General features: G+C 42.4%; 1 protein-coding gene across 1 annotated transcript; it reads right to left on the reverse strand.

Annotated features, from left to right (window-relative positions):
* Nucleotides 1–1063: 1063 nt before the first annotated feature.
* Nucleotides 1064–24168, reverse strand: slc6a1l (solute carrier family 6 member 1, like). The gene is made up of 14 exons (XM_051691050.1): nt 23906–24168; nt 19654–19785; nt 19276–19376; nt 17281–17390; nt 16929–17061; nt 8813–8947; nt 7242–7345; nt 6842–6966; nt 6584–6696; nt 4452–4583; nt 4215–4317; nt 3750–3850; nt 3488–3655; nt 1064–2152 (listed from the first exon to the last, which is right to left on the reverse strand). The coding sequence occupies exons 1-14, from the start codon at nt 24141–24143 to the stop codon at nt 2051–2053; spliced, it is 1797 nt and encodes a 598-aa protein (XP_051547010.1). The 5' UTR covers nt 24144–24168; the 3' UTR covers nt 1064–2050.
* Between the last annotated feature and the right edge of the window lie 555 nt (nt 24169–24723).

Genomic DNA, 24723 nt, shown 5'->3' on the forward strand with positions numbered 1-24723 from the left:
TTGCACTTAATGCCTTTCTCCTCCCCGAGGGGATAACCTGCACTTTTTTCATCCACATGAGTTCCCGGGGTCGGCGAACCCTGGATGTCCTTCCACCCACAGCACCCTGTGACAGATGAATTCGGCAGAGGAATTCGATGCCAGGCCCAATACTCGTGAAGTATGCCCTGTTAGGTCAGCCCTTGTACTTGGGATAGGTGCTCCATATGTGGTGGTTCCCTGTCAGTAACCCCATATGAGGTGTTTTCCACAGTACAGTTTCCCTGACGGTAAACCTGTGTCTTCCCTTGGGCAGAGTTCTGCTCTGCCACCAGTCGCTGGGCTTGTAGAGCTCCTCCCTTCCAGGTAGGACCTACCGCAGGAACTCCCCTCCATATGTGGTACTTCCTGGTTGGTAAGTCCATGTGATGTATTCTCCACATGTTAACCTCACCTTCAGGCAGGATGTGGTCTCCGCGGTGTCTTTTCTCCGTGGAAAAGAACACCTTCCCCGGCGCGAATGCTTGGTCCCAGCTAAATGAATTTTTCATTTTTTCAAAAAATAAAAAAGGTCAAAACAGCTGGTGCGGCCTATTCCCATTGTAAGTTCGCTGATTACCCCTTTGGGGTACAAGGGACTATATGACTTATGCGGGGCATTGGGAAGGTTACGTTAGGGCTGTGTGCACTTATTACTAGGCACGCAGTAGCCTGCCTACACCTGCATCGCCGATCCACGTAACATAGTTCAGCTGGTTGTGCCATTTTGTATAGGGACCCCTAGTGTCACTACATCGACACAACGTCGAGTGAATGACAGATAGGAAATGTCTTGGTTACTATTGTAACCTCCGTTCCCTGATGGAGGGAACGAGACGTTGTGTCCCTCCTGCCACAACATTGAACTACCTGCTGAAATGGCCGGGACTCTGTCTCGGCTCCTCAGCACAAACCTGAATGAGTGGTTGCAAGCCGTCTCCTTCTATACCCGTATGTCCGGGGGAGTGGCATGCAAATTCCACTCGCCAATTCTCATTGTCCTTTTCTCAAATATCAGAGGTGTTTGGGGCTCCCAAGTCCGACCCCTAGTGTCACTACATCGATAAAACGTCTCGTTCCCTCCATCAGGGAACAGAGGTTACAATAGTAACCAAGACGTTCTTCACATTAACTATAGACATGCTTCACTAACTTAACCGTCCACTAAACATTGTCTTATTTTGTTAAAAAGAAAAGGCTGCATGTGCTATCTTTCTTTACAATAAATGCCACTTGGTGTGACTATATTGACATTTATACTTTTTTAAGTTTGGCTTGAGTGTCCAAATATGTTTTGTGCTACATATTTATTGGAGGAAAAAACCTCCTCCCACTTGCACATAAATTTGAGTTATACTGAATTATTTGAGCTTGTAAGCTTATTTAGCTGTCAAGTAATAGATTTGTAAAACAATTACGTGTCACAGTTATGTATTGATATCTCCGTTCATACTGTACATGCTTGCAATGTTCATACAGCAAAAATAAAGTGTTCCCCTTTCCTGTTCTTATAAACATCCATTCTTTTCCTGTATGCCTATAGTAGTAATGATGGTTTGCTGTTGTAATTTGAGTTGAAAACAAGACAGAGTATTTGGCTCTCAAAATAAGCCACTATAAAATATAATATTTGTTGACATTGACCAGGCTATCCCACTAAAGACATACACTCACTCCACAATTGGTATCTGAGGTCAGAAATCTGAGGAATTTAATGCAGGAACGCAGCATGGGCTTCTTTGTAAGTGTCAATGAAAGGCCTACAAACTGCCTGGATCACATCTAGATTTATACCAACACTCAATGACACAGGAATATGAGAATATTATGCTCAAGGCAACTTCAGAGATGGATGTAGAAAGAAATGGAAGGAATAAACGTGTCAGATAAATGTGTGTGGTTCACTTAATTCCATTTTGTACATTCTGTTTTGTACTTTTGTTCTCCAGCATATAAAGATGGATGGAATAGAGGAATAGTAATTTTCTTCTGGTCACTGTCTTTAATGCCCATTGCACAGGAGGAGATGATGTCAAACAGAAGCTTCGCTCATACTTCCTGTTTGTGAGTGTTGTGTGAGATCGTTGGCATCTGGGGTTTTGAGCTCAGAGGGTTTGGTCATCTTGTGCCAGCGCTGCAGAGGACAAATAACAAAACTATTATATCACATCACCATGACTAATGGAAATTATAAGAATAACTGGCAAACGTTATTGAATATTGATCTCAGAATCTCATTCATTAGGAAGGAAGCACAGTAGAAGGAAGGATGGTAAGAAAAAGGTTTGACAGAAGTTTGGAAAGTAGAAAGTTTGGAAAGAAAAAGGGTAGACAGGTAGAAAAAGAAGGAAGTTCAGAATGAAGGTAGGAAGTTCAAAAGTTTATTTGGAATTTAGGAGAGAAGTTTAAAAGGAAGGAGGGGCAGTAGGAAGTTTAGAAGGAAGGAAGGATGGTAAGACAAAAGATTTGAAGGAGGAAAGTTCTTAAGTAAGGAAGTTCGGAAAGAAGAAGGGAAATAATTGAAGGAAGAAAAGAAGGTAGCAAGATCAAAAGTTCATTTGGAGTATTCAGAAGGAAAGAAGGACAGAAGGAAGTTTATAAGGAACAAAGAACATGAGGTAGTTTAGAAGGAAGGACTGTAAGAAAAAAGGTTCAAAGAAGGTTCGGAAAGAATAAGGGAAAGGTAGGCAGGAAGGAAAGAAGATTAGAATTAAGGTAGGAAGTTCAGAAGTTATTTTTTGGAAGTTTGGAAAGAAGTTTAGAAGGAAAAAGGTTTGAAAGAGGAAAATTCGGAAGGTAGGGAGTTCAGAAAGAAGAAGGGAAAGAAAAGCAGTAAGGAAGGAAGATCAGAAGTTGGAAGTTAAGAAGAAAGGAAGGAAAGTAGGACGTTTAGAAGGAAGGAAAGAGTAAAAATTATAGAAGGAAGGACGGAGAGGAAAAAGTTTGAAGGCAGGAAGGAAGTTCAGAACAGAAGGAAGTTTAGAAGGAAGAAAGTACGGTAAGACAAAAGGATAAAGGAGGGGAGGAATGAAGGTAGGAAGTTCGTAAAGAATAAGGGAAAGATAGGTAGAAAAAAGGGAAGTTTGGAAAGAAGGTAAGAAGTTCAAAAGTTTATTTGGATGTTCGGGAAGAAGTTTAAAAGGAAGTTCTGAAGGAAGGACAGGAGGAAGTTTAGAAGTAAGTACAGTAGAAAGTTTAGAAGGAAGGACATAAGTAAAAATTTCAGAGGAGGGAAGTTTGGAAAGAAGAAGGGAAAGAAAGGCAGAAGTTTGGAAAGAAGGTAGGTAGTTCAAAGTTCATTTGGAAGTTTGGAAGGAAGTTTAAAATGTAGGTACTTTAGGAAGCTTAAAAGGAGGTTTGTGAGGAACAATGCTTCCAAGGAAATCCCATAGGAAGGAAGAAAGGCCAATATGACAAAAGAGAAAATTGTTGGGGAGATGTGAAACACTAAAACCAAAAGAAGTCTTGCCTGTCGGATGCTGCCTTTGGAGGTGAAGAACATAAAGATGATATATCCGGGTATGAGAACCATGGAAGAGAGGGACATTAACCAGCCGATGCCCTGACCCCAGGCCGGGTACACATACTTCCCCAATGTCAGAGGAGTCATTTCAATGGCACTGAATGTGAAAACCCCCTGCAAACAGTAGACAGTGGAAAAATCATGAATATAAGGATTAAATATGTAGTGTTTGATGTTTAGGTGTAATACGTGCAGGTGAAGCACTTACCAAACAGATTGTTGGAGTAAAGTAAATCCAGCATTGTTTCCAAAAGCCACACGGCCGATAACCAATCATGTCTTCAATATTTCTGTAGAATTTTTCTGCCCCTGAAGAGCACAGAGAGGTAATAGATATCTAGATTCTAGCAGAGGTGTAAACAGAGGTGTATTTCATCACATTAACTATGGAGATGTTTCACAAAGTCTGACAACTACAGTACAAAGTGTCAATACTTTTTTTTATTTTTTTTATCAATTGAAATACAACTATTTTTTGTGAAGTATTTTTTATTTATTTTTTTCTTGAAAAGTAGGTGTTGTTGCTATATTTTATAAAAATAAATGCCACTGGGTTGTCATATGATCAAACGCATTCATACATTTTTAAGTGTGACTTAAATATCCATATACTTTTTGGGGCCACTGTATATTTACAAGTATATTTAGTGTATGTTGTTATTGGGCTATGTACCGTAAAACCAGGAAATGGAGATTGTCTCAAAGAAGACCAGGAACAGCAAACACATTCCACTGGCTGAGTAGTAGTCAAACAATTTGAACACGTACAAACCGCCCTGAAGAGAAACACACACACACACACACACACACACACACACACACACACACACACACACAGATATTAGAACTGAAAATAAAATCTTCAGGCCCACAGAATAAAGCATAGATATTTTCAGAGGATCATCTCTACCTGTGTGATGTTGGAGAAGCCGATGATGAAGGATATGATGCAGACAATGAGGATAAAGAGTTTCTTCCTCTTCCTCAGGACTGTGGGGTACTCATCCATCAGAGCTGTTATGAAGCCTTCCACTGTACAAAACTGACACACAGGTGTAATTGTACATGTACACAATATTTTAAAGTGTTTAAAAAATCTACTTTTAATGATGGTTCAAAAACAATTTGTCGTTTTGTTCTGTTTTGATCTTTTTGATTCTATGAAAAGTACTGCAAACCATGGCTGAGCAATTCAAAACTTAGTTACAGTAAATATAATATTATAATATACAGTACAATTTTGGCAACACTTTATTGAAATTAGACTGTAATTAATGAGTATTTGCACTAGTAACTGACTAGTTATGGACTTGTTTGGCATTATAAGGCATTTATTAGGTCTTTATGGGCTGAATCCTTATTCTTGCCTTATAGTCCATTTACAGTTTTCTTTTCCTAACAATAAAATTGTTACCAATAGCTAGTACTGTGCAAATGACATCCTTTATAGGTTCTCAGTACACTATCTGCATGTGCAGCTTATAGCAGTAAAATAAATATGGAATTCATATTTTAACAAGGGCATTCAAAAGAGCTGAAAAGCAAACTCAGCTTCATCACAATACAAAAGCGTTATTCTAAATGTTTAGTCTTTATATAAGGATGGATAATAGTAACATTATTTCTTTTTTCATTTTTTTCTTTTTATCCCCTTTTCTCCATAATTTTGGAATGCCCAGTTCCCACTACTTACTAGGTCCTCGTGGTGGAACGGTTACTCACCTCAATCCGGGTGGCGGAGGACAAGTCTCAGTTGCCTCCACTTCTGAGACCGTCAATCTGTGCGTCTTATCACGTGGCTCGCTGTGCATGACACTGTGGAGACTCACAGCATGTGGAGGCTCATGCTACTCTCCGCGATCCACGCACAACTTACCACGTGCCCCATTGAAAGCGAGAACCACTAATCGTGACCACAAGGAGGTTACCCCATGTGACTCTACCTGGCTGGAGTCACTCAGCACACCCTGGATTCGAACTCATGACTCCAGGGGTGGTAGTCAGCATCAATACTCACCGAGCTACCCAGGCCCCCGAAATATTATTATTTCTAACAGATTGAGTTATAAATCATTTGTTGGTATATTTCTCCATTTGTAAAGACTAAACATTATTTACACCTATAAGCTGCACTTTAACACAGTGTACTGAGAACCAATAAAGGATTAAATATATTTTGTTTTTAGCTAGAGTAAAAAAACAAAAAAAACAATTTAAAGTGGCTATAAGGCATGAATAAGAAATCGGCCAATAAAGGCCTCATGAATGCCTTATAATTCCAAACAATTCCATCACTAGACACTTACAAGTGCAATTATTAGTCATTAATAACTTTCTAACTTCTGATCCTTAAAATAAAGTGTTACCAAATCTGTTTATCTAAAATCTGAAAAGAGATTTCTTCCTGTTATTGTCTTCTTTTTATAATAGGCAACAGAATAAATAAATAAATAAATAAATAAATAAATAATAATTAAACATAAGACTTTTAATCACAGTAGATCATAGAAAGACTGAATATCCACAGCCACACTCTTGGAGTACATTGACAATTTAACCATATAAAAGTACATTTCTGACTAAAATAATAATAATAATAAAAAAAAATAATAATAAAAAACAGAAAATAGACATACATTAAACACAAATATATATTTTTATAATAATAATATAACACTAACATACAATATATGTATATATATAGATAGATAGATAGATAGATAGATAGATAGATAGATAGATATCTCAAACATCTAGAATAACTGCTGTCTCCGCTTTTGTATATAGACTGTAAACATACTGTATATGTACACTGATACAAAGAAGTTGCTGTTTTTAGTGTGACATTTGCACCACAGAACTGTCAGTGGGTCACAACACATGAATAATTTGAATTGTTTATTTTTAACTGCTTAAAAAAATCACTAACCTCTGAAATGTATCAAGAAATAATGGTGCAATGTTGTCAAATGTAGCAGTAATTTTCACAGCTGGTCTATAACATTTTGCATAGAATCACCAGTATGTTTGTATGTGTAGTACCTGACTGTCCAATCCCAGCATCATCAGCATGGAGAAGAAGAGGATGGCCCAGAGTGAAGACATGGGCAGCTGGGTGACGGCCTGAGGATAGGCTAGAAATGCCAAACCTGGGCCTGTTATGAAACCACAAACACCATCAAACATCACAGCTCTTTGCAAAAGAAATGCAGTTGTCTCACATCATTGCAATGCCATCACAATAGTCCAATTTGAAAAGGTCTACTAAATATATTAAAAAATCTCTGTGGACGTAATGACCTGAGGCTGCCAGTTCTTCAATGGGCCTCTTTGTAATGTACGACATGAAGCCCACAATGGAAAATATGACGATCCCAGCAAACATACTGGTGCAGGAGTTAATACAGCACACGATGATTGAATCTCTACAAAATAAACAAGTATCTGGTCAATCAACTCACATCAAACTTCAAATAATGGCAAAATTCACTGTAATAATCAAATGAAGATTTTTTTTATTATTAATTTTCACTTTCGTAACATTCGTCTGAAAATGTAAGAAGTTTGGTCATTCATCACTCATGCATAATTTACTTCTCTGCACCACCATTTCTGTGGTTAAAAATGGTTATCGATTTTCATCCTCAAGTTTATACCACAGTCTTTTCTGTACATTTGGACAGAGGCGAGTAGTTCAAACCTGTAGACATTGTTGTTGTATGGGTTGTAGCTGCCCAGAGCAATGAGCGAACCTAAACCCAGACCATATGAGAAGAAGATTTGAGTGGCAGCATCCAACCACACCTGAAAATAAAACACAGAGTGTCTTCAGACGAGATAAATGGACTATAATGTCCGAAACCTGTAATTTGCTGCATTCATGGGCAGTTTGCAGTGGTAGGAAGGCATCAAGGCACGTTCGAATCACAAGATGCCTCCATCTGGTCAACTTTTGAAGGCATAGATGCATATTTCACTGCCTATCTCACTAACATCTGTGTTAAATTTGGTGGAAAGAATAACAATGGTGTCTGGTTTATAAATGTCCTTTTCCCCCCATTTTTCAACTTATGATTTCATATATATAGAAGTGTAAGCATTGTAGTCATTAAGTAAGATCTAGAGATAACCAAGCAAGAAATGAAAATTCCCCTCATGCAGGTGTGCATGATTTTCTTTCTTCTTTTTTAAAATATCTCATCTCTGTTGGTCCATTCAATGCAAGTGAAAGGTTGCCAGAACTTTGAAGCTACAAAAAAGCATATAACGGCAGCATAAAAGTAATCCATACGACTCCAATGGTTAAATCCATGTCTTCATAAGCGATATTATAGGTGTAGATGAGAAACAGATGAATATTTAAGTCCTTTTTTTACTATAAATTGTCCTCCATGGCCAGTAGGTGGCGATATGCACGAAGAATGTGAATCGCCAAAAACAAAAGAAGAAGAACGTGGAAGTGAAAGTGGAGATTTATAGTAAAAAAAGAAAGAAAAAAAAGACTTAAATATCAATCTGTTTCTCACCCACAACTATCATATCACTTCTGAAGGTATGGATAAAACTACATTAAAGCCACATTACTTTTATGCTGCCTTTATGTGCTTTTTGGGCCTTCAAAGTTCTGGCCACCATTCACCTGCATTGTATGGACCTACAGAGCTGAGATATTCTTCTAAAAATCTTCATTTGTGTTCTGCTGGAGAAAGACAGTCATACACATCTGAGATGGCATGAGGGTGAGTAAATGATGAGAGAATTTTCATTTTTGGGTGAACTATATCTTTAAATTTGTTCTTGATTTAATTTGTAGATGATTAGAAGCGACAATGAGTGCACAATAATACACTCTCAGAGAAAAAGGTACTAAACTATATATATCCAAAACGAGTAAACAACCCCAGTGAAGCCCACTGTACCTTAAAACATACTGTTTGATGATAACTAACAAAAAACTGCTTATTCCAAAGAAACGACAATGCAAGAGAATCGTGTTTTTGGATTCAATAAGATTCAATATAATCAGGTTTTTCTCTGGTTTTGATGTCAAACGTGAACAGGCATACTCACAACAGATGCGCACCTTTGAATAAGGTGTTTACATGCAATGTGACATCACAAAAATATTTGGCTTTAACCGTTTGTGACGTTATCCCAATAAAAGGAAACCGTTTATGGCACTTACATGATCTTAAATGTAATCAGTGTAAGATCACTCATGTAAACATGCTAAATCTGATTAATTGGAAGGCAGTGATAATAGAGTAGTACCTCAGATTTTAAAAGCTTGTTAAAGTCAGGGGTGATGTAGAAGAGGATGCCATCTTTCGCCCCAGGGAGTGTAACTCCTCGGAAGAACAAAATGAAGAGCATGAAGTAAGGATAAGTAGCTGAGAAATACACCACCTGTAGAAGACAAGACACAAATAAAGACAAAGACACAGAGAGGTATAGAGTAAATCATTTTAAAGGATGTGTAGAGGACAACATAATTAACTCATTAGTGAAATACCTTCATGTGTTTAATGTTTGTGAGGAACATAATGTGTGCTTTGTAGGATAATGATTGTCCTTAATTAGCCTAGTGATGTCCATCAAGGCTGTAGATTGCTGGAAGAGCATTCGTCCTCCAGTGCAGGTCATTAAAATGCAATTATCCTCAGAGAACGGAGATAAAGAGCAATTTTCCTCTCTTTAGGAAAAAAGAATGACTTAACTCAAAATTGACACATTCATTGGCAAATCTCTTTCAAGTGCAAGTTCACCCAAAAATAAAACATTCTGTTATCATTTATTCACTGTCATTTGGTTTCAAATACGTATGCCTTTAAGATATTAAGTCATGTTTTCAGAGAAATCTATTCAAATTTGGTGGGGCTTATGCTTAAAAAAATTGCTGATGTAAGAAAAATAAACATGTTTTCCCTTTGAATCAAGTTCCCTATCTGTCACTCACTCGACGTTGTGTTGATGTAGTGACACTAGGGGTCACTCTTGGGAGCCCGAGACACCTCTGGTCTTTGATAAAAGGCCAATGAAAATTGGCGAGTGGTATTTGCATGCCACTCCCCCCGGACATACGGGTATAAAAGGAGCTGGTATGCAACCATTCATTCAGATTTTCTCTTAGGAGCCGAACGGTCATGCTCACTGAGCTGAATTCTCACGATTGTTCATTCACCTCTGTTGGATCTGACAGCGCATTTCAGCGGCTTCTCCCTCCTCTGCACTGGTGCACTGCAGAGAACGCCCCTGGCACTTTGGCAGAAAAAAGAGAGTATATTTTCCTGAAAGAGTATATTTCTCTAAAAGAGCTGCACACAAGGAACGTCTTTTTAAAGACACGTCTTTTTAAACATGGCTTTCCGATTGTGTGTTATTCCTGGTTGCGGTCGTTACCTCTCAACTTCAGACGGTCACGATCGCTGTCTTTTGTGTCTGGGCGCGACCCACACGGAGGCAGCGTTCGTGGATGGTTCATGTTCTCACTGAGAGAACATGACCATGGCAACGTTGCGGTCACGGCTCGCTTTCATAAGAAAGCAAGCTACCCCAGCGGCTCCCCGCCTCGGTCCTTCTACCTACAGTTTGGAGGCCAGCACGGCTAGCACTGGGGGCGATTTGGGGACCCTAATGGGACCGCTTCCGCCGGTATCCCCCCGCGGACCTCCCATTCCCCAGCACGCTCGTCTGCCCCGATCGGGCTTCTGGATGAGTCCGCTGGCTTGTCTCACGGTGAGTTCGACCTCTTGTTCGGAGCCCGCGAAGCTGATGAGCTCTCGAGAGCAGCATCGGAGAGTGGGCTTGTCCAGTCAGATGCAGAAGCCTCAGCTGGGCTCCCCCCTTCGGGGACAATTGCCCAGTCACAGGCTGATGCAGAGATGATGGACATGCTTTCCCGGGCAGCCGCGAGCGTCGGGCTAGAGTTGAACCCTCCACTCTCCCCTGAACCCTCGCTGCTCGATGATTGGTTCCTGGGCTCACGGCGCCGCTCAAAGCTGCCACGCCCCGCTCCAGTGCCTTTCTTCCTGGAAGTGCACGAGGAGCTGACAAAATCGTTGGAGGCACCTTTTACTGCCCAGTCCCGATTCTCAGTTCCCCCGTCCTCACTACCCTTGATGGCAGGGCGGCCAGGGGCTATACGGCGATTCCCCCAGTGGATAAGGCGCCCGCGTTGCACCTATGCCCGCAGAGCGGCGCCACCTGGTGAGGACGCCCAAAGCTCCCGTCCAAGCCCTGTAGGTTCACGTCATCCCTGACGGGCAAAGCCTACAGCACTGCTGGACAAGCTGCCTCTGCCCTGCACGCCATGTCTCTCCTTCAGGTCCACCAAGCCAAGGTGCTAAAAGAACTGCACGAGGGTATTTCCGCCCCAGATCTGATGCAGGAACTGCACTCGGTGACCGACCTCACTCTCCAAACGACGAAGGTCACGCAGCGGTCTCTCGGGCAGACAATGTCCACATTAGTGGTCCAGGAGCGCCACCTTTGGCTCAACCTGGTTGAGATGGGTGAGGCCGACAAGACACGGTTCCTTGCTTCCCCCATCTCCCAGGCTGGCCTATTCGGCGAGGTCTTTGCCCAGCAGTTCTCGACGGTGAAGCAGCAGACGGAGGCTGTCCGGCATATCCTGCTCGTGCGCGGCTCAAGATCCTGCACCCCATCTGCTCGTCGCCAAGGGCATCCCCCTGCGGTGACTGCACCGGCTCCACCACAGCCCGCCCCTTTGGCCCGGCCCCAGTGTGGAGCCCACCGCAGGAAGCAGACGCCACCCGTCTCACGGCCGACCACCAAGAACCCACAAAGGTCATCAAATCGCCCCTGAGTCGGGCGACCCAGGGTCAACGAAACCCACTGCATTGGAGCTGGTAGTAAGACCACTCCATACCCCGGTGGAGGGCCGGGTTGAGAATCATTTTTTGCCATTTCATTTGATTTCGCCGCATGCCTAAGTGGCTGTGGTACCCAACAGTTCAGCACAAGAGCGGTTTCCTCCTTCCCTGGGTCACATACCCGGTGTGCACGGTCATCACGACCACCGTCCACCTTTTTTCCCTTGCAGGATTGGCACTCCATTGGCGGTCTGCCCGCCCCTGCGTGCCCAGCTGTGGCACACATCTGCCCCCGATGTGACAGCCTCCACAGTTTGCGAGGACAGGCCTCTTCCTCCCCCATCCCAGGCTGTTCCGGGGGTGGTCACAATGAGCCAGGTAAGTGCTTCGATGTCACTAGACTCAGCACAGCCACGACATGGTGTGGCACCTCGAGCTCCTCCCCGCCATGAGGCCCCACCTGCCGGTACATCCAATGACATTGTCCCTTTGGTCCCCCTCGCATGGAACTTGGATGCGTGGCTTGCGCTTTCCAATCTGTCACGATGGCTGGTCCGGACCATCCAACTCAGCTATGCGATTCAGTTCGCCAGGCATCCACCCAGGTTCAGCGGTATCCACTTCACCTTGGTGAAGGACAAAAATGCTGATACCTTGCGCGCAGAGATCGCCACCCTCCTACGGAAGGGTATGATAGAACCTGTCCCTCCGGCCAGATGAAGAAGAGGTTTTACAGCCCCTACTTCATCGTACCGAAAAAAGGCAGTGGGTTGCGGCCAATCTTGGACCTGCGAGTACTGGACCAGGCTTTACAAAGACTCCCGTTCAAGATGCTGACGCAAAAAAGCATTCTGGCGAGTGTCCGGCATCAAGATTGGTTTGTGGTGGTAGACCTGAAGGACGCGTACTTTCACGTCTCGATTCTACTTCGACACAGACCCTTTCTGCGGTTTGCATTCGAGGGTCAGGCGAATCAGTACAAGGTCCTCCCTTTCAGCCTGTCCTTGTCCCCTCACGTCTTCACGAAAGTTCCAGAGGCAGCTCTTGCCTCGTTAAGGGAAGTGGGCATTCGCAATCTCAACTATCTCGACGATTGGCTAATCCTAGCACACTCTCGGGACATGTTGTGTGCACACAGGGACTTGGTGCTTTTGCACCTCAAACGATTAGGGCTTTGGGTCAACTGGGAAAAGAGCAAGCTCCTCCTGGTTCAGAGCATCTCTTTTCTCGGTTTGGAGTTGGACTCAGTCTCATTGACAGCGCGCTTCACGAACGAGCGTGCACAGTCGGTGCTGACCTGTTTGAAGGCGTTCAAACAGAAAACAGCGGTTCCACTGAAACTCTTTCAGAGGCTCCTGGGGCATATGGCATCCTCAGCGGTGGCCACCCCGCTTGGGTTGATGCATATGAGACCACTTCAGCACTGGCTTCAGACTCGAGTCCCGACATGGGCATGGCGCCATGGGACACATCACGTGGCCATCACGCCGGTCTGTCACCATCTCTTCAGCCCTTAGACCAACCTCTCGTTTCTACGGGCAGGTGTTCCCCTAGAGCAGGTCTCCAGGCGTGTCGTGGTTACAACAGATGCCTCCAAATTGGGCTGGGGTTCTGTTTGCAATGGGCACGCTGCTGCCGGCTTATGGACGGGCCCGAGGCTGTATTGGCACATCAACAGCCTCGAGTTGTTGACAATTCTGGTCGACCTGCGGAGGTTCCGGCCGTTGATCCAGGGCAAGCACGTGTTAGTTCGGACAGACAACATGGCAATGGTAGCATATGTCAACCGCCAAGGCAGTCTGTGCTCTCATTGTATGTCACAACTCGCCCGCCGTCTCCTCCTTTGGAGTCAGCAGCACTTCAAGTTGCTGCGAGCCACTCATATCCCGGGCGACCTCAACACTGCAGCAGACGTGCTGTCACGGCAGGTTACCCTCTGGGGAGAGTGGACTCTCCACCCTCAGGTGGTCCAGCTGATTTGGAGTCGATTCGGACAGGCAGAGGTAGACCTGTTTGCCTCCCAAGAATCCTCCCACTGCCCGCTCTGGTACGCCCTCTCTCGGCATAGACGCGCTGGCACACAGCTGGCCTCCTGGCCTACACAAATATGCGTTTCTCCCAGTGAGCCTACTTGCAGAGACTCTGTGCAAGGTCAGGGAGGACGATGAACAGGTCATCCTGGTAGCACCCTACTGGCCCACACAGACGTGGTTCTCGAACCTCACGCTCCTCACGACAGCCCCTGCTGGTGAATTCCCCTGAGGAAGGACCTTCTTTCTCAGGGACGGGGGACTATCTGGCACCTGTGACCAGACCTCTGGAATCTCCATGTCTGGCCCCTGGATGGGACCCGGAAGACCTAAGTGGTCTACCACCCACAGTGGTAGACACGATCATTCAGGCTAGGGCCCCCTCTACGAGGCGCCTGTATGCATTTAAGTGGCGTCTGTTTGCTAACTGGTGTTCTTCCCAACGGGAAGACCCCAGAGATGTGAAGTCGGAGTGGTGCTTTCCTTCCTGCAGGAGAGGTTGGAAGGGCGGCTGTCCCCTTCCACCTTGAAGGTGTACGTTGCTGCTCAATATGACATAGTGGACGGTAAGTCCTTAGGGAAGCACGACCTGATCATCAGGTTCCTGAGAGGCACCACGAGGCTGAGCCCCTCCAGACCGTGCCTCGTTCCCTCATTGGACCTCTCTGTAGTTCTTCAGGGTCTACAGAGAGCCCCCTTTGAGCCTTTGCAGTCAGCTGAGCTTAAGGCACTCTACTTGAAGACTACTCTCTTGACTGCGCTCACTTCCATCAAGAGGGTAGGAGACCTGCAAGCGTTCTCTGTCAGTGAAACGTGCCTGGAGTTCTGTTCGGGCTACTCTCATGTGATCTTGAGACCCCGACCGGGCTATGTGCCCAAGGTTCCCACAACCCCTTTTAGGGACTACGTGGTGAACCTGCAAGTGCTGCCCCAGGAGGAGGCAGACCCAGCCCTGTCGTTGCTGTGTCCGGTGCACACTTTACGCATCAATTTGGATCGCACACAGAGCTTTAGGATCTCTGAGCATCTCTTTGTCTGCTTTGGTGCACAGTGGAAAGGAAGCGCTGTCTCCAAGCAGAGGATTGCCCACTGGCTCATTGATACCATAGCTATGGCATATCACGCCCAGGACGTTCCGCCCCCGGTAGGGCTATGAGCCCATTCTACCAGGGGTGCCTCTCTAACAGACATTTGCAGAGCAGCGGGCTGGGCAACACCCAACACCTTTACAAGGTTCTACAACCTCTGGGTGGAACCAGTTTCATCCCAGATAGTGGCACGCAATACAAGCGTATAAGTCCGGGATAGCCGGCCAGGTGTATCGCTTGCACATAGAGTCTTTCACCTCCTCTGAGCTGAAGACGTGCACCATTAATTCCCAGTAGTGTTCACAAACTATGTGCCCTGGTTGACTTCCTCCGAGCCCTGTGGCAGTCGAGTTTTCGGAGAGACTTGCTGCTGGCCCAGTACACATGCTAACTAAGAGCACTGTTCTGGGGTAGGTGCTCCGCATGTGGCGGTTCCCTGTAAGGTAACCCCATGCGATGTATATCTTCTGCTAATTCGTTTCCCTGTTAGCAAACTGCATCTTCCTTGGACAGAGACCCCTCTGCCACAGTCTCCATGTTTGTAGTAACTCCTCCCCCGTTGGGTAGGATCTACCATGAGACTTCTCCACATGGTCGGCAAGACCATGTGACATATTTTCCAATTAAATATCTCCCCTATCTCTTTGGGCGAGGTGTGGTCTCAGCGGTGTCCTCCCCTTGGGAGGGACACCCCCCGACTAGACCTGGCGGCCCAGTCGGATAATCCCCCTTGTTTTTTAGGGAGTGGAAAAAAAGAAGGGGAAAAGAGGCCACGACTGGGTTAGCCTGTCTCTATCTTTTGGGTAGTCGACTTGTCCCCAAAGGGCCGTTCAACACTCATAACTATGTTGGGGTAGGTTACGTGTCAGCCTGGTGAGCTGGCTACGAGGCACACAGTGGTCTGCCCATCACACACCGCCAGTTCACGTAACACAGTTCAGCCAGTTGCGGCGTTTTGTACAGGGACCCCTAGTGTCACTACATTGACACAATGTCGAGTGAGTGACAGATAGGGAACGTCATGGTTACTTGCATAACCTCCGTTCCCTGATGGAGGGAATGAGACGTTGTGTCTCTCCTACCACAACGCTGAACTACCCGCTGAAATGGCCGGACCTTGTCTCGGCTCCTCAGCATAAAACCTGAATGAGTGGCTGCATACCAGCTCCTTTTATACCCGTTTGTCCAGGGGAGTGGCATGCAAATACCACTCGCCAATTTTCATTGGCCTTTTATCAAAGACCAGAGGTGTCTCGGGCTCCCAAGAATGACCCCTAGTGTCACTACATCGACACAATGTCTCGTTCCCTCCATCGGAGAACGGAGGATACGCAAGTAACCATGACGTTTTTATTTTCTTTACTCTTTTGGCAATTAGTTTTTGTTTATGCAGAAGCATAAACATTACTTAATTTTGTCATATTGCATCTCAAGGAAATGTATCTTGTTTTAGAATGTTTAGATATATTTACTGGAAAACAAAATAAAAATACTCTTTATATAATGCTTTTTTTTACTTCTTTTTTTTTTAGGTCTGTTCCTCATAAAAAGATATTGTTCTTCAGAAGAAATGGAATACAGCAATATAGTCAAATGAACCATATTATGAAACATTATGCTACTTCTGCATTCTTCTTGGAAGCTCAAAAAACCCTCGGTCCCCATTCAATGTAATTGCATTAAAAAAAGAAAGAAAAAAACATAAACTGTTTCCTTTTGTGAAAGACAGAAATTAATTTGTGTTTGTGACAACTTGAGGGTGAATAAATTATTACAGAAATTTCATTTTTGGGCAAAATATTCCTTTTATATGAATGTGTAGAAATTACATGGAAAAAATACAATAATGTGAATGGAGTAATTTGCTTTTCAGTGCCTAAAAATGAATAAATAAACAAATAAATATATAAAATAAAAAAATAAAAAAGTAGGAGAATCCAAAAGCATGTGTGTGTGTGTGAATAAATGAGGTCAAAGAGAAGGCAAAATCAAGAAAATACTGTTCAGTAAGTATGCAAAAAAAATGGGGTGGTGAGCAGAGAAAGTGCAATTACAGTAGCTTTGCAATGCAACAATCGGATGTATTGTAGACCAGTGGTTTTCAAATGGTTTTGCTTCAGGACTCAGATTATAATGTGTTTGTTGTTGTCGTTGTTGTTGTTGTTGTTGTTGTTGTTGTTGTTGTTTTTTACTTGCAAAGTTTTATTCAAGCTAACCAATTTATGTTCATGGTTTCTTTGTCACCAACAACAAAAGATATAGGAATCATTTTCTCCACCCTTTTAAAAGTTCATCCTATAAAATCATATATGGCTAGTTGCATGTAATCATTTGAATTCAGCATAGTATGTTCTCTCATGTTTGAGACCCGATCAGAACGGACCACCAGTTGAGGTACACTGATACAGAGGAATAGAGAGAATATCAGCAGTCACACCTTCCCTGTCCACTCCACTCCTTTCCAGATTGAGAAATATACAAGGATCCAGGACAACGCCAGAGTCCCGACCAGTGGCCAGCGCAATTCCCCTGGCTCCTCCAAACCATTTGTTAACTGATGCATGTTTCTCCTATTGTGGAAACAAAGGTCTTTATCATTGATTGGTTACTGATTGGTTAAGATTTTCGTAGGGAAAGCTGTTTGTTTTCTTTAGTGTTTATTTTTAAGCTTTTGTATTCATTAAAGTATAAAGACAACAGGAAATGCTGGGAAACAAGATTAGTGTGAGTAAAATTGTTAATTGTGGAGGTGAACTATAACTTTAATATCTCTATTTCTGTAAACTCACTCCCAGAACTCAGTAACCGTGCTGGTCAGGTTGGTAGTATCCGTTAGACTGTAGTTGGAAAAGCAGCGCTCAGTATTCCAAGGGTTATCACAAGTTTGCCATGGCAGCTCCTAAGGAGAAATAAATCCAAGGAGAGAAGGCTTGCACACAATGTTCATAGAAACAATCTTACAGGAATTTATTAAGAGGCCAAAAAGTGCAAAAGTGCTCACTGCAGACACAAAACGTATTCAATTTACATCATCATCAGTATCCAAATAACAGCAGTGCACCTGAATCCATTTATAGGTCAGGCTGGACTGTTTAAAATACTTCTTCTAATTGAACAGACTTAAAAAAGTTTCAAAAAATGTCATAGACATACATTGTGTCTTTATATGGTATACTAGTATTCACATATATTGCACATGATCTGCACATATCAGGATATATAATCAAGAAAGGACACCAATTAGATGCTAAAAACAGGTTTCCCATTGAATTCATTATATCAAAAACATTATGTCAAAGTACCAGTATATATGCAAAATATTCAGAACCCAAGGAAAAATTATTGTATGCACATAAATTAGCAACTAAGGAGAGAAAGAAAAGAGAAGGAGTTTGAATTCAGTGAAAATATGGAATGGACTGACAGGTGAAATTATTGTAAAAGATCTAGATTTTTACATTTTCTGGAAAAACATTTGAGAGCTGTTTGCCCATGCAAAAGTCACTGCTATGATGCTAGGGTATTGAGGGTTGTTCCCAGGGCATTGCTATGCATTGTTTAGGTCTTCTGAGTGGTATTCACTTTGTTGCTACAGTATACAGTATAGGTGTTCTGAGTGATTTCTTGGGCATTGCTAAGCTGCTGTGTTCTGGGTTGATACCTGGGCATTGCTGTGATTGCAAAGGTGTTGCTTGGGTGATCTGCATCATTGCCAAGGGACTGCTATGTGGTTGTTTAGGTGTTCAGAGTGATTGCTAGGGCAGGTGGTTGCTAGGGTGTTCTAGGTGGTCGTTAGGATGTTACAATGCAGTTGCTAATGTGTTCTGGGTGGTTTTTAGCTTGCTGCTTTATGGTTGCCTAAGTGTTCTGGGTGGTTACCAAGGCCTTGTTTTGTGGTTGCTAAGGTGTTGCTTGGATGGTTTCAAGGGTGTTCTGGGTGGATGCTTAGTGGCCTAATTCAAAGTTTCTATGATATTCTGGTCCCTAGATATGATCCCTCTTTCAATGTAAATGTAATAAAATCAGATAATAGAAGAATAAAGCAAATTGATTAAATCAGTGGAAGGCAAATTAAATACATAAAAAAGGAAAACAATGCATTAAAAAAAAAACAAAGGCTGGTTTTGTTTAAGGGTCCCTCTGCACTGCTTTAAAGAGTAAAGCCCTTATTCCCTTGGCACAGTGTGCAGAACTAAACTTCACTCTGCACAAAACAGAGGCGGTTATTATTTCTGTGGAGCCTTTTAAAACATTCTTCAGGGCACAGGCAGAAACTCAAAGAGCTTAAGGGAGTCAGAGGGGTGGAGAGAGATAGACAGAAGAAGAGAGAAATCAAACGTAGGAGCAATTCTGTGCAGACTTGAAGAAATCCTTTGAAAAGCAGCAACAAGTGCAGCTAAACATGCATGGCCAAATAAAGATACGGATGGTGAAAAAATAACACTCATTTGACCCCAATTGTTTTAAATATATCATTGTAGAAGCTTGCCATTAATTGATGTACAATGGACATATTAACTAACCATCAGTTTTATAGATTCTAAAATGGTGAAATATCTACAGATCTTCAACAGATCAAAAGATATACTGCAGCAAACATGGCACTGAAAATCCCATTATGTTATTGTGATGTGTTATTGTGCCATATGGATTGATTTAGAAAGACTGTTTGATAAAATAACATGTTTTTCTTGTTAGTTTGTTTTTTACAGGATTGCTGTATGATAGAAATAATTGTTTTATTTTCTTTTTTTTTTCTTCTTCTTTTTTTGAATATGACTCACCGCTCTAAAAGAGCTGAAGAGATAGTAGAGAGCCCACGCAATGATGATGATGTAGTAGATGTTAAGCCAGAAGGACAAAACCACAGCGGCCAAACCCACACCTGACACATGAGGAATTTAAGAGTCAAACCTCTAATGATACACCACAAATCGGAATAAAACATTGCAATGGTAGGCAGAATGTTTGAATGCACATTCAGCTTTTCTGACATTGGGTTAGTGTATATGTCTTTAGAAAGCGAGTTTTGGAAAAAGGGCATGTTGTAATGTTAGAAAAATGACAGAATTGAGCAAAACAGCTTACAGCACCTTTAAATTTAGTGGATAGGAATTCCCAAGTAATTGTCTCATAAACTTGTGTGTGCACATATTTCTCACCTTTCATCATGGGTATTAGTTTCCATACTCCAAGGCCCCCCACTGACGTAAACTGTCCTAGCGCCGTCTCCAGCAGAAACAGCGGGATACCGGCAAACACCAGAGTAGTGAAATATGGGATCAGAAATGCTCCTAATGACACAATATTACACAAATTTAATATGGTTCTTGCATTTCCACCTAGTGGACAGTATTTTACTACTAAGTATGTACATGGTAAACTGTCCATTATGTTGTAATATCTTAACCTGCAGTTTCACCTCCCAACCACGAGAGGTCCTCATAAATTAAAATGTGTACAGTCTCAGGTGTTGCAGCTTCCCTTCAAAAAAGTTGACTACACCTGGAAACTGATAAACACTGCCACATGCTATTTCAGGATTTTGGAAGACATCAAGGAACGCCAAAATCCAATTTAGTGTCAATTCCTGTCTGCTAAGATGCCTTCATTTGGTCTTTTTTCTGAAGGCTGCATAGAAGTTTAGTTTGCTGCCTTTGAAATGCAAAAATCCTGTGTGTGTATCCAGTAGTTGGTTGAAAGAATATAAATGGCAACGAATGGAGTGGCTGAAGCAGTACTTAGTCACGTTTTTCTTTTTGTATCAATTTATGACTCAATTTCTAGTGAAAAATAAGCATTGTAGTTTCTAAATATTTTCTTGGCTATGTGTAATACTCACTCGAATTTGTTATAGATCAGGGGTCAACTACCTATGGCACACAGAGGGGTAATCACTGGCATGACAGCAACGGCGAGAGAGGAGTAGTCTATTTTATTTATAAAAATTTCACACCTGCATTCCAATCTACATCTTGATGTAATCCTTCCTCATGATCACACAACGTGTTTTCATGAGCTGAATGTGAGACTAAACAAAAAGATAAACTGTGATGTGACAATGATGTGCGGGATACCCTACAGACTCGTGCAGTGTGTGCAAGCCATTCGTGCATCACGAGCCGGCAGCGCTTCACTTTCGGTTAATGACGCGTGTAAATGCGATTCGGTCAGGCTGCACTGATGACAGCCTATATTCTGTGTTTCATTTGTTTCTTTTTGCTTTCAGAGCAACATGTCATGTAATAAGGAAAACACCACTATTAATCCTTGAGATTTCCAACCCAGCATACAGGTAGTCCTTAAACCATGCTCACATCCAGAATTGCATTAAACGATTAAGAGAAAACATAAACCCACATTGTGGGATTCAAAAAACACACTTGGCAAAATATAAATTATTCAAAATATAAATCAAACCTGGAAATAATGTTTTAGGATTTTGCAGGTGCTATTCACCAAAAAGGGCTAAATTCTCAGCTTGTAATGCGTGAATGGCTTGCATGCACTGCAAGAGTCTGTTGGGTATACTGCAGTCTTGTCTTATTTTAACTTTTTTTTGCCTTCCATTCAGCTCATGAAAACACGCCGCGTGATCGCGAGGAAGGATTACATCAAGATGTAGATTGGAATGCTGATGCGAAAAACGTAATATAAATAAAATAGCCTGCTTCTCTCTCGCTGTTGCTTGTTTACTAGTGATTACCCCTCTGTATGATTTTGAAAAATGTATGACATACTATTACTACTACGTACAAGAAATATTTAAGATTCCACACACTTTCGTGATCAGTAATCAAATAAGCAGATTTGTGACATTAACTGTGTTAACTCATTTTGTACAAAAGAACTGGTTTTCTTTCAATAAAGGACTTTCACAAGATGCTCTATGAAAATTCACATGCAGGATCATGATTATATCATAATCATCAGGTTTTGCACACATTTTTCACTGAAACTGTTGAGTCCACAATTGGAGCGCAACTCAAACTTAGGGTTAGGGTTAGGGGTTAGGGTTAAATAACATAAATGCCCATGTTTTTTTTGTTTTGTTTTTTTTTGTTTGTTTTTTTTTTTTTGACAGACATTGACAGACCTAACATTCGGATGCAGCGGTTGTCCGGTGGTAAATCTTGTGCTGAAAAACTCTCTTAAGATTTACTCTAACCCTAACACCTAGCAGCAGATGCATTCTCAAGACAATTTCTCCAGCAAGAGTGTCACCATTTAGAGCAAGGTTACTCAAAAGCCACTTTCCTGCAGAGTTTAATTCCAATGTAATTTAACACACCTCAACCAGCTAATCAAGTTGGGTTTTCTTGAAAAGTAAAGCCAGGTGTGTTGGAGTGGGGTTGGAACTAAATTCTGAAGGAAGGTGGCCCTCCAAGAGTAGGAATGAGGGTGCTTATCATTTCTGAAAGTGTGCGTCCTCGTTTCCTTTCCTTACTTCCTTTCCTTGCTTCCTAACTCCACCCTCTAAGGAAACGAGGAAAGGATGGAAGGAAAGGAAACAAGGACAGAGGAATCGAAACAAGAAGTGTTTGTAAAATTAAATGTCCTTGCTCACTTACGCGTCACTTCAGAGCGCGTTTTTGCATAGCTGCTGTACCTTGGCGTGCTTGTCTTTATGTTAGTGAAAATGTATTTATTCATATATTCAAAATAAATCCAAATCATTCAAGATGCACTGATGAAGTATGTGACAGTTATGGTTTATTTAAACCACAAAGGTGAAACATGAATGAAAATTGTTGAGATGTGAAGGGGAGGAGAATTTACGTGTGCATCAGGTGCTTCGACCAAAAAGTCTCCGCATAGGATGCTTTGGTGCTTCCTCGCTCAAGCATCCTCGATAAGCTTCATCCATCCTTGATCCTCACCTCCTCGTGGTGCATTTAGAGAATTGGTACATCCTTATTGATGGCGGACTTCAATCGGTTTCCAGGTCACAGGCTCGAGGACGAAGGAGCGAGGAAACGAGGATGCACAATTTAGGAAATGAGAAGCACCCTGAGTAACCCTGATCCTAGACCACTGTTTCTCAACCCTGTTCTTGAAGGCTCACCAACAGTACATGTTTTCAGTGTCTCCTTAATCTAACACACCTGATTAAACTTATCAGCTAATTAATAGAGATTCCAATACCTGAAATGGATACATTAGATCAGTAGGAAATCCAAACTGCATACTGTTGGTGTGCATCCAGGAACAGGGTTTAGAAACAGTGTCCTAGACATTACCAGAAATATAGAATAAATTATAATAAAACCCTAAAATCTCCTTAAAAATGTTCAGCTGAATGTGGTCCTTTTCTGTTTTCAATGCCCAGACCTGAACCCCACTGAACACCTTTTGGATTAATTAGAATGCAGACTGAATATCCAGGCCCCATCACTCAACATCATTGCCTAACAACTGGTGCTCTTGTGCCTGAATGTGAGCAAATCTGTGCAGCCATTTTACAACATCTAATGAAAAGCCTACCAAGAAGAGTGGAAGCTGTCATAACAGCAAAGGGAGGACCAGCTCCCTACTAAAGCCAATTGTTTTTAAATTAATTGTTCAACAAGCACATACAATACAGTATGAGGGGGATGTTTGGGTTTCCACAAACTTTTGGCCATATAGTGTATACATCGGACTGAGTGCATCAATTAAATTCTAAATGTAATACACATGCAAGTTGGGATGATCTGTGAAGCTCTTCAAATCTGTGCAAACACTGCATTTCTCAATCCTAACCACCCATAATCTTGTTCTTATGTGCAGATAAAAGACCTGCCTCTCTCACCCAAATGATTCCAGGATCATGGTTTCAGTGACCATAAATTTGCCAGGTAGGACATGTTGCTGGATCAACATTGTTTGTTGGTCCTGGAACACCATTCCTGTCAAGCTAACAAAATCCAACCAAGAAGATCTAAAATACCTGGAGAGAGCCATCTATTAGCATTCTTATTAATCTCAATGGCAGTTGATTAGCTGGTGCATAATACTCCCACTTCCAACCAACCCCCAAATTCTTTTGGTGAGAATGCATAGCTACTGTTGAATGGCAGTCAATAAAAAAGATGTTGTTTTTCTCCCATAATGGTGTAGCTACGATATCTACCAGCAGAGGCTAACTGTACCATGTTATCCAGCCAAACCTTATGTTATCCAACATAACCTGGTTCTAACTTTTGCCCCTAACCCTATCCTTAAACCTAACCTTAAAACAAACCATTAACTAGCCCTGAAATTAGGGAACTACTAGATTGATAAAATGCTGTTCTAACCTCAACCCAAGACCTAAGCCTGACCCTAAAAGCTAACCCAAAATCAGAATGTTGAGCTTCATATTGTATTTGGAAAAACTAATGTACAGTAAGTATATCAATGTATGATAAATGTGTTCTGACTGTTTAATCTTACCTCCACCATTCTTTCCACACAGATATGGGAACCTCCACACATTCCCCAGCCCAATGGCATATCCAACGCAGGACAGCAGGAAGTCAAACTTGCCCTTCCACGCTCCTCTGTCTGGTATATTATTATTCTTCTCGTCTTCTACAGGAACACTGTTGTGGTCCAGGTCCTCAAATGGCACCGCCTGCTTCACGTCCGATGGGGAGTTGAGGTCCACCGTGCTCTGGCGGGTCTTCCCCATCACAGGAACAGCGTCACACCACAGTCTGATAATAATCCACTTAAGTCCAGTGCTGTATGATTGAGCTGTCCAGTGCAGAGATACTGTCTTTAAATGTTAGAGCCGTCCACCCCCAATACAGTATTTCAGATGAGCTTTAAAGGACAAGGGACATTAGAAAAAAGTTCATTTTCAAGTACAAGATTAAATCAAGGCTTATAGTTTTAAAGTACAAGGTTTTGAGGTTAATTTTAATATAGGCTAATGACTTGTCATCACATTATCTGGTTTTTATAATGACCTTGAATATACAGACTGACATTCAGCAAAAGTAGGTCAACAGTTCTTGAGGTAAATTAGGTCTTTGAATTTTTGCTTACCAAAAATTTGAAGCACTGCCCCCAGTGGCCAAAGCTAAGTGTTTTAAAATGACTGGGCATGTGTGAGCTCCAGTTTCTGGGTGACGTTTCCACAGAGGGGTGCTAAAAGCGAGTTGTCAGTGATGTAATACTGTGAATAGGAATGCATATTTTATAAACTCTACTTCCTAACCCCAAATCCAACCCTAAACCTAACCGTCAGTAGAGTAGAAATGTAGTCT

The sequence above is a fragment of the Myxocyprinus asiaticus genome, chromosome 47 (genome assembly GCF_019703515.2).
Source record: "Myxocyprinus asiaticus isolate MX2 ecotype Aquarium Trade chromosome 47, UBuf_Myxa_2, whole genome shotgun sequence".
NCBI classification, from domain to species: domain Eukaryota; kingdom Metazoa; phylum Chordata; class Actinopteri; order Cypriniformes; family Catostomidae; genus Myxocyprinus; species Myxocyprinus asiaticus.

Bases quoted from the DNA above. Each gene is read 5' to 3' on its own strand.
- slc6a1l (XM_051691050.1), bottom strand. From the start codon at position 24,143: ATGGGGAAGACCCGCCAGAGCACGGTGGACCTCAACTCCCCATCGGAC. The intron at 7,346-8,812 runs GTACTACTCTAT...TTTTATTTTCAG, and splicing joins ACAAGCTTTTAAAATCTGAG to GTGTGGTTGGATGCTGCCAC. The intron at 6,697-6,841 runs GTCATTACGTCC...GTTTCATAACAG, and splicing joins TGAAGAACTGGCAGCCTCAG to GCCCAGGTTTGGCATTTCTA.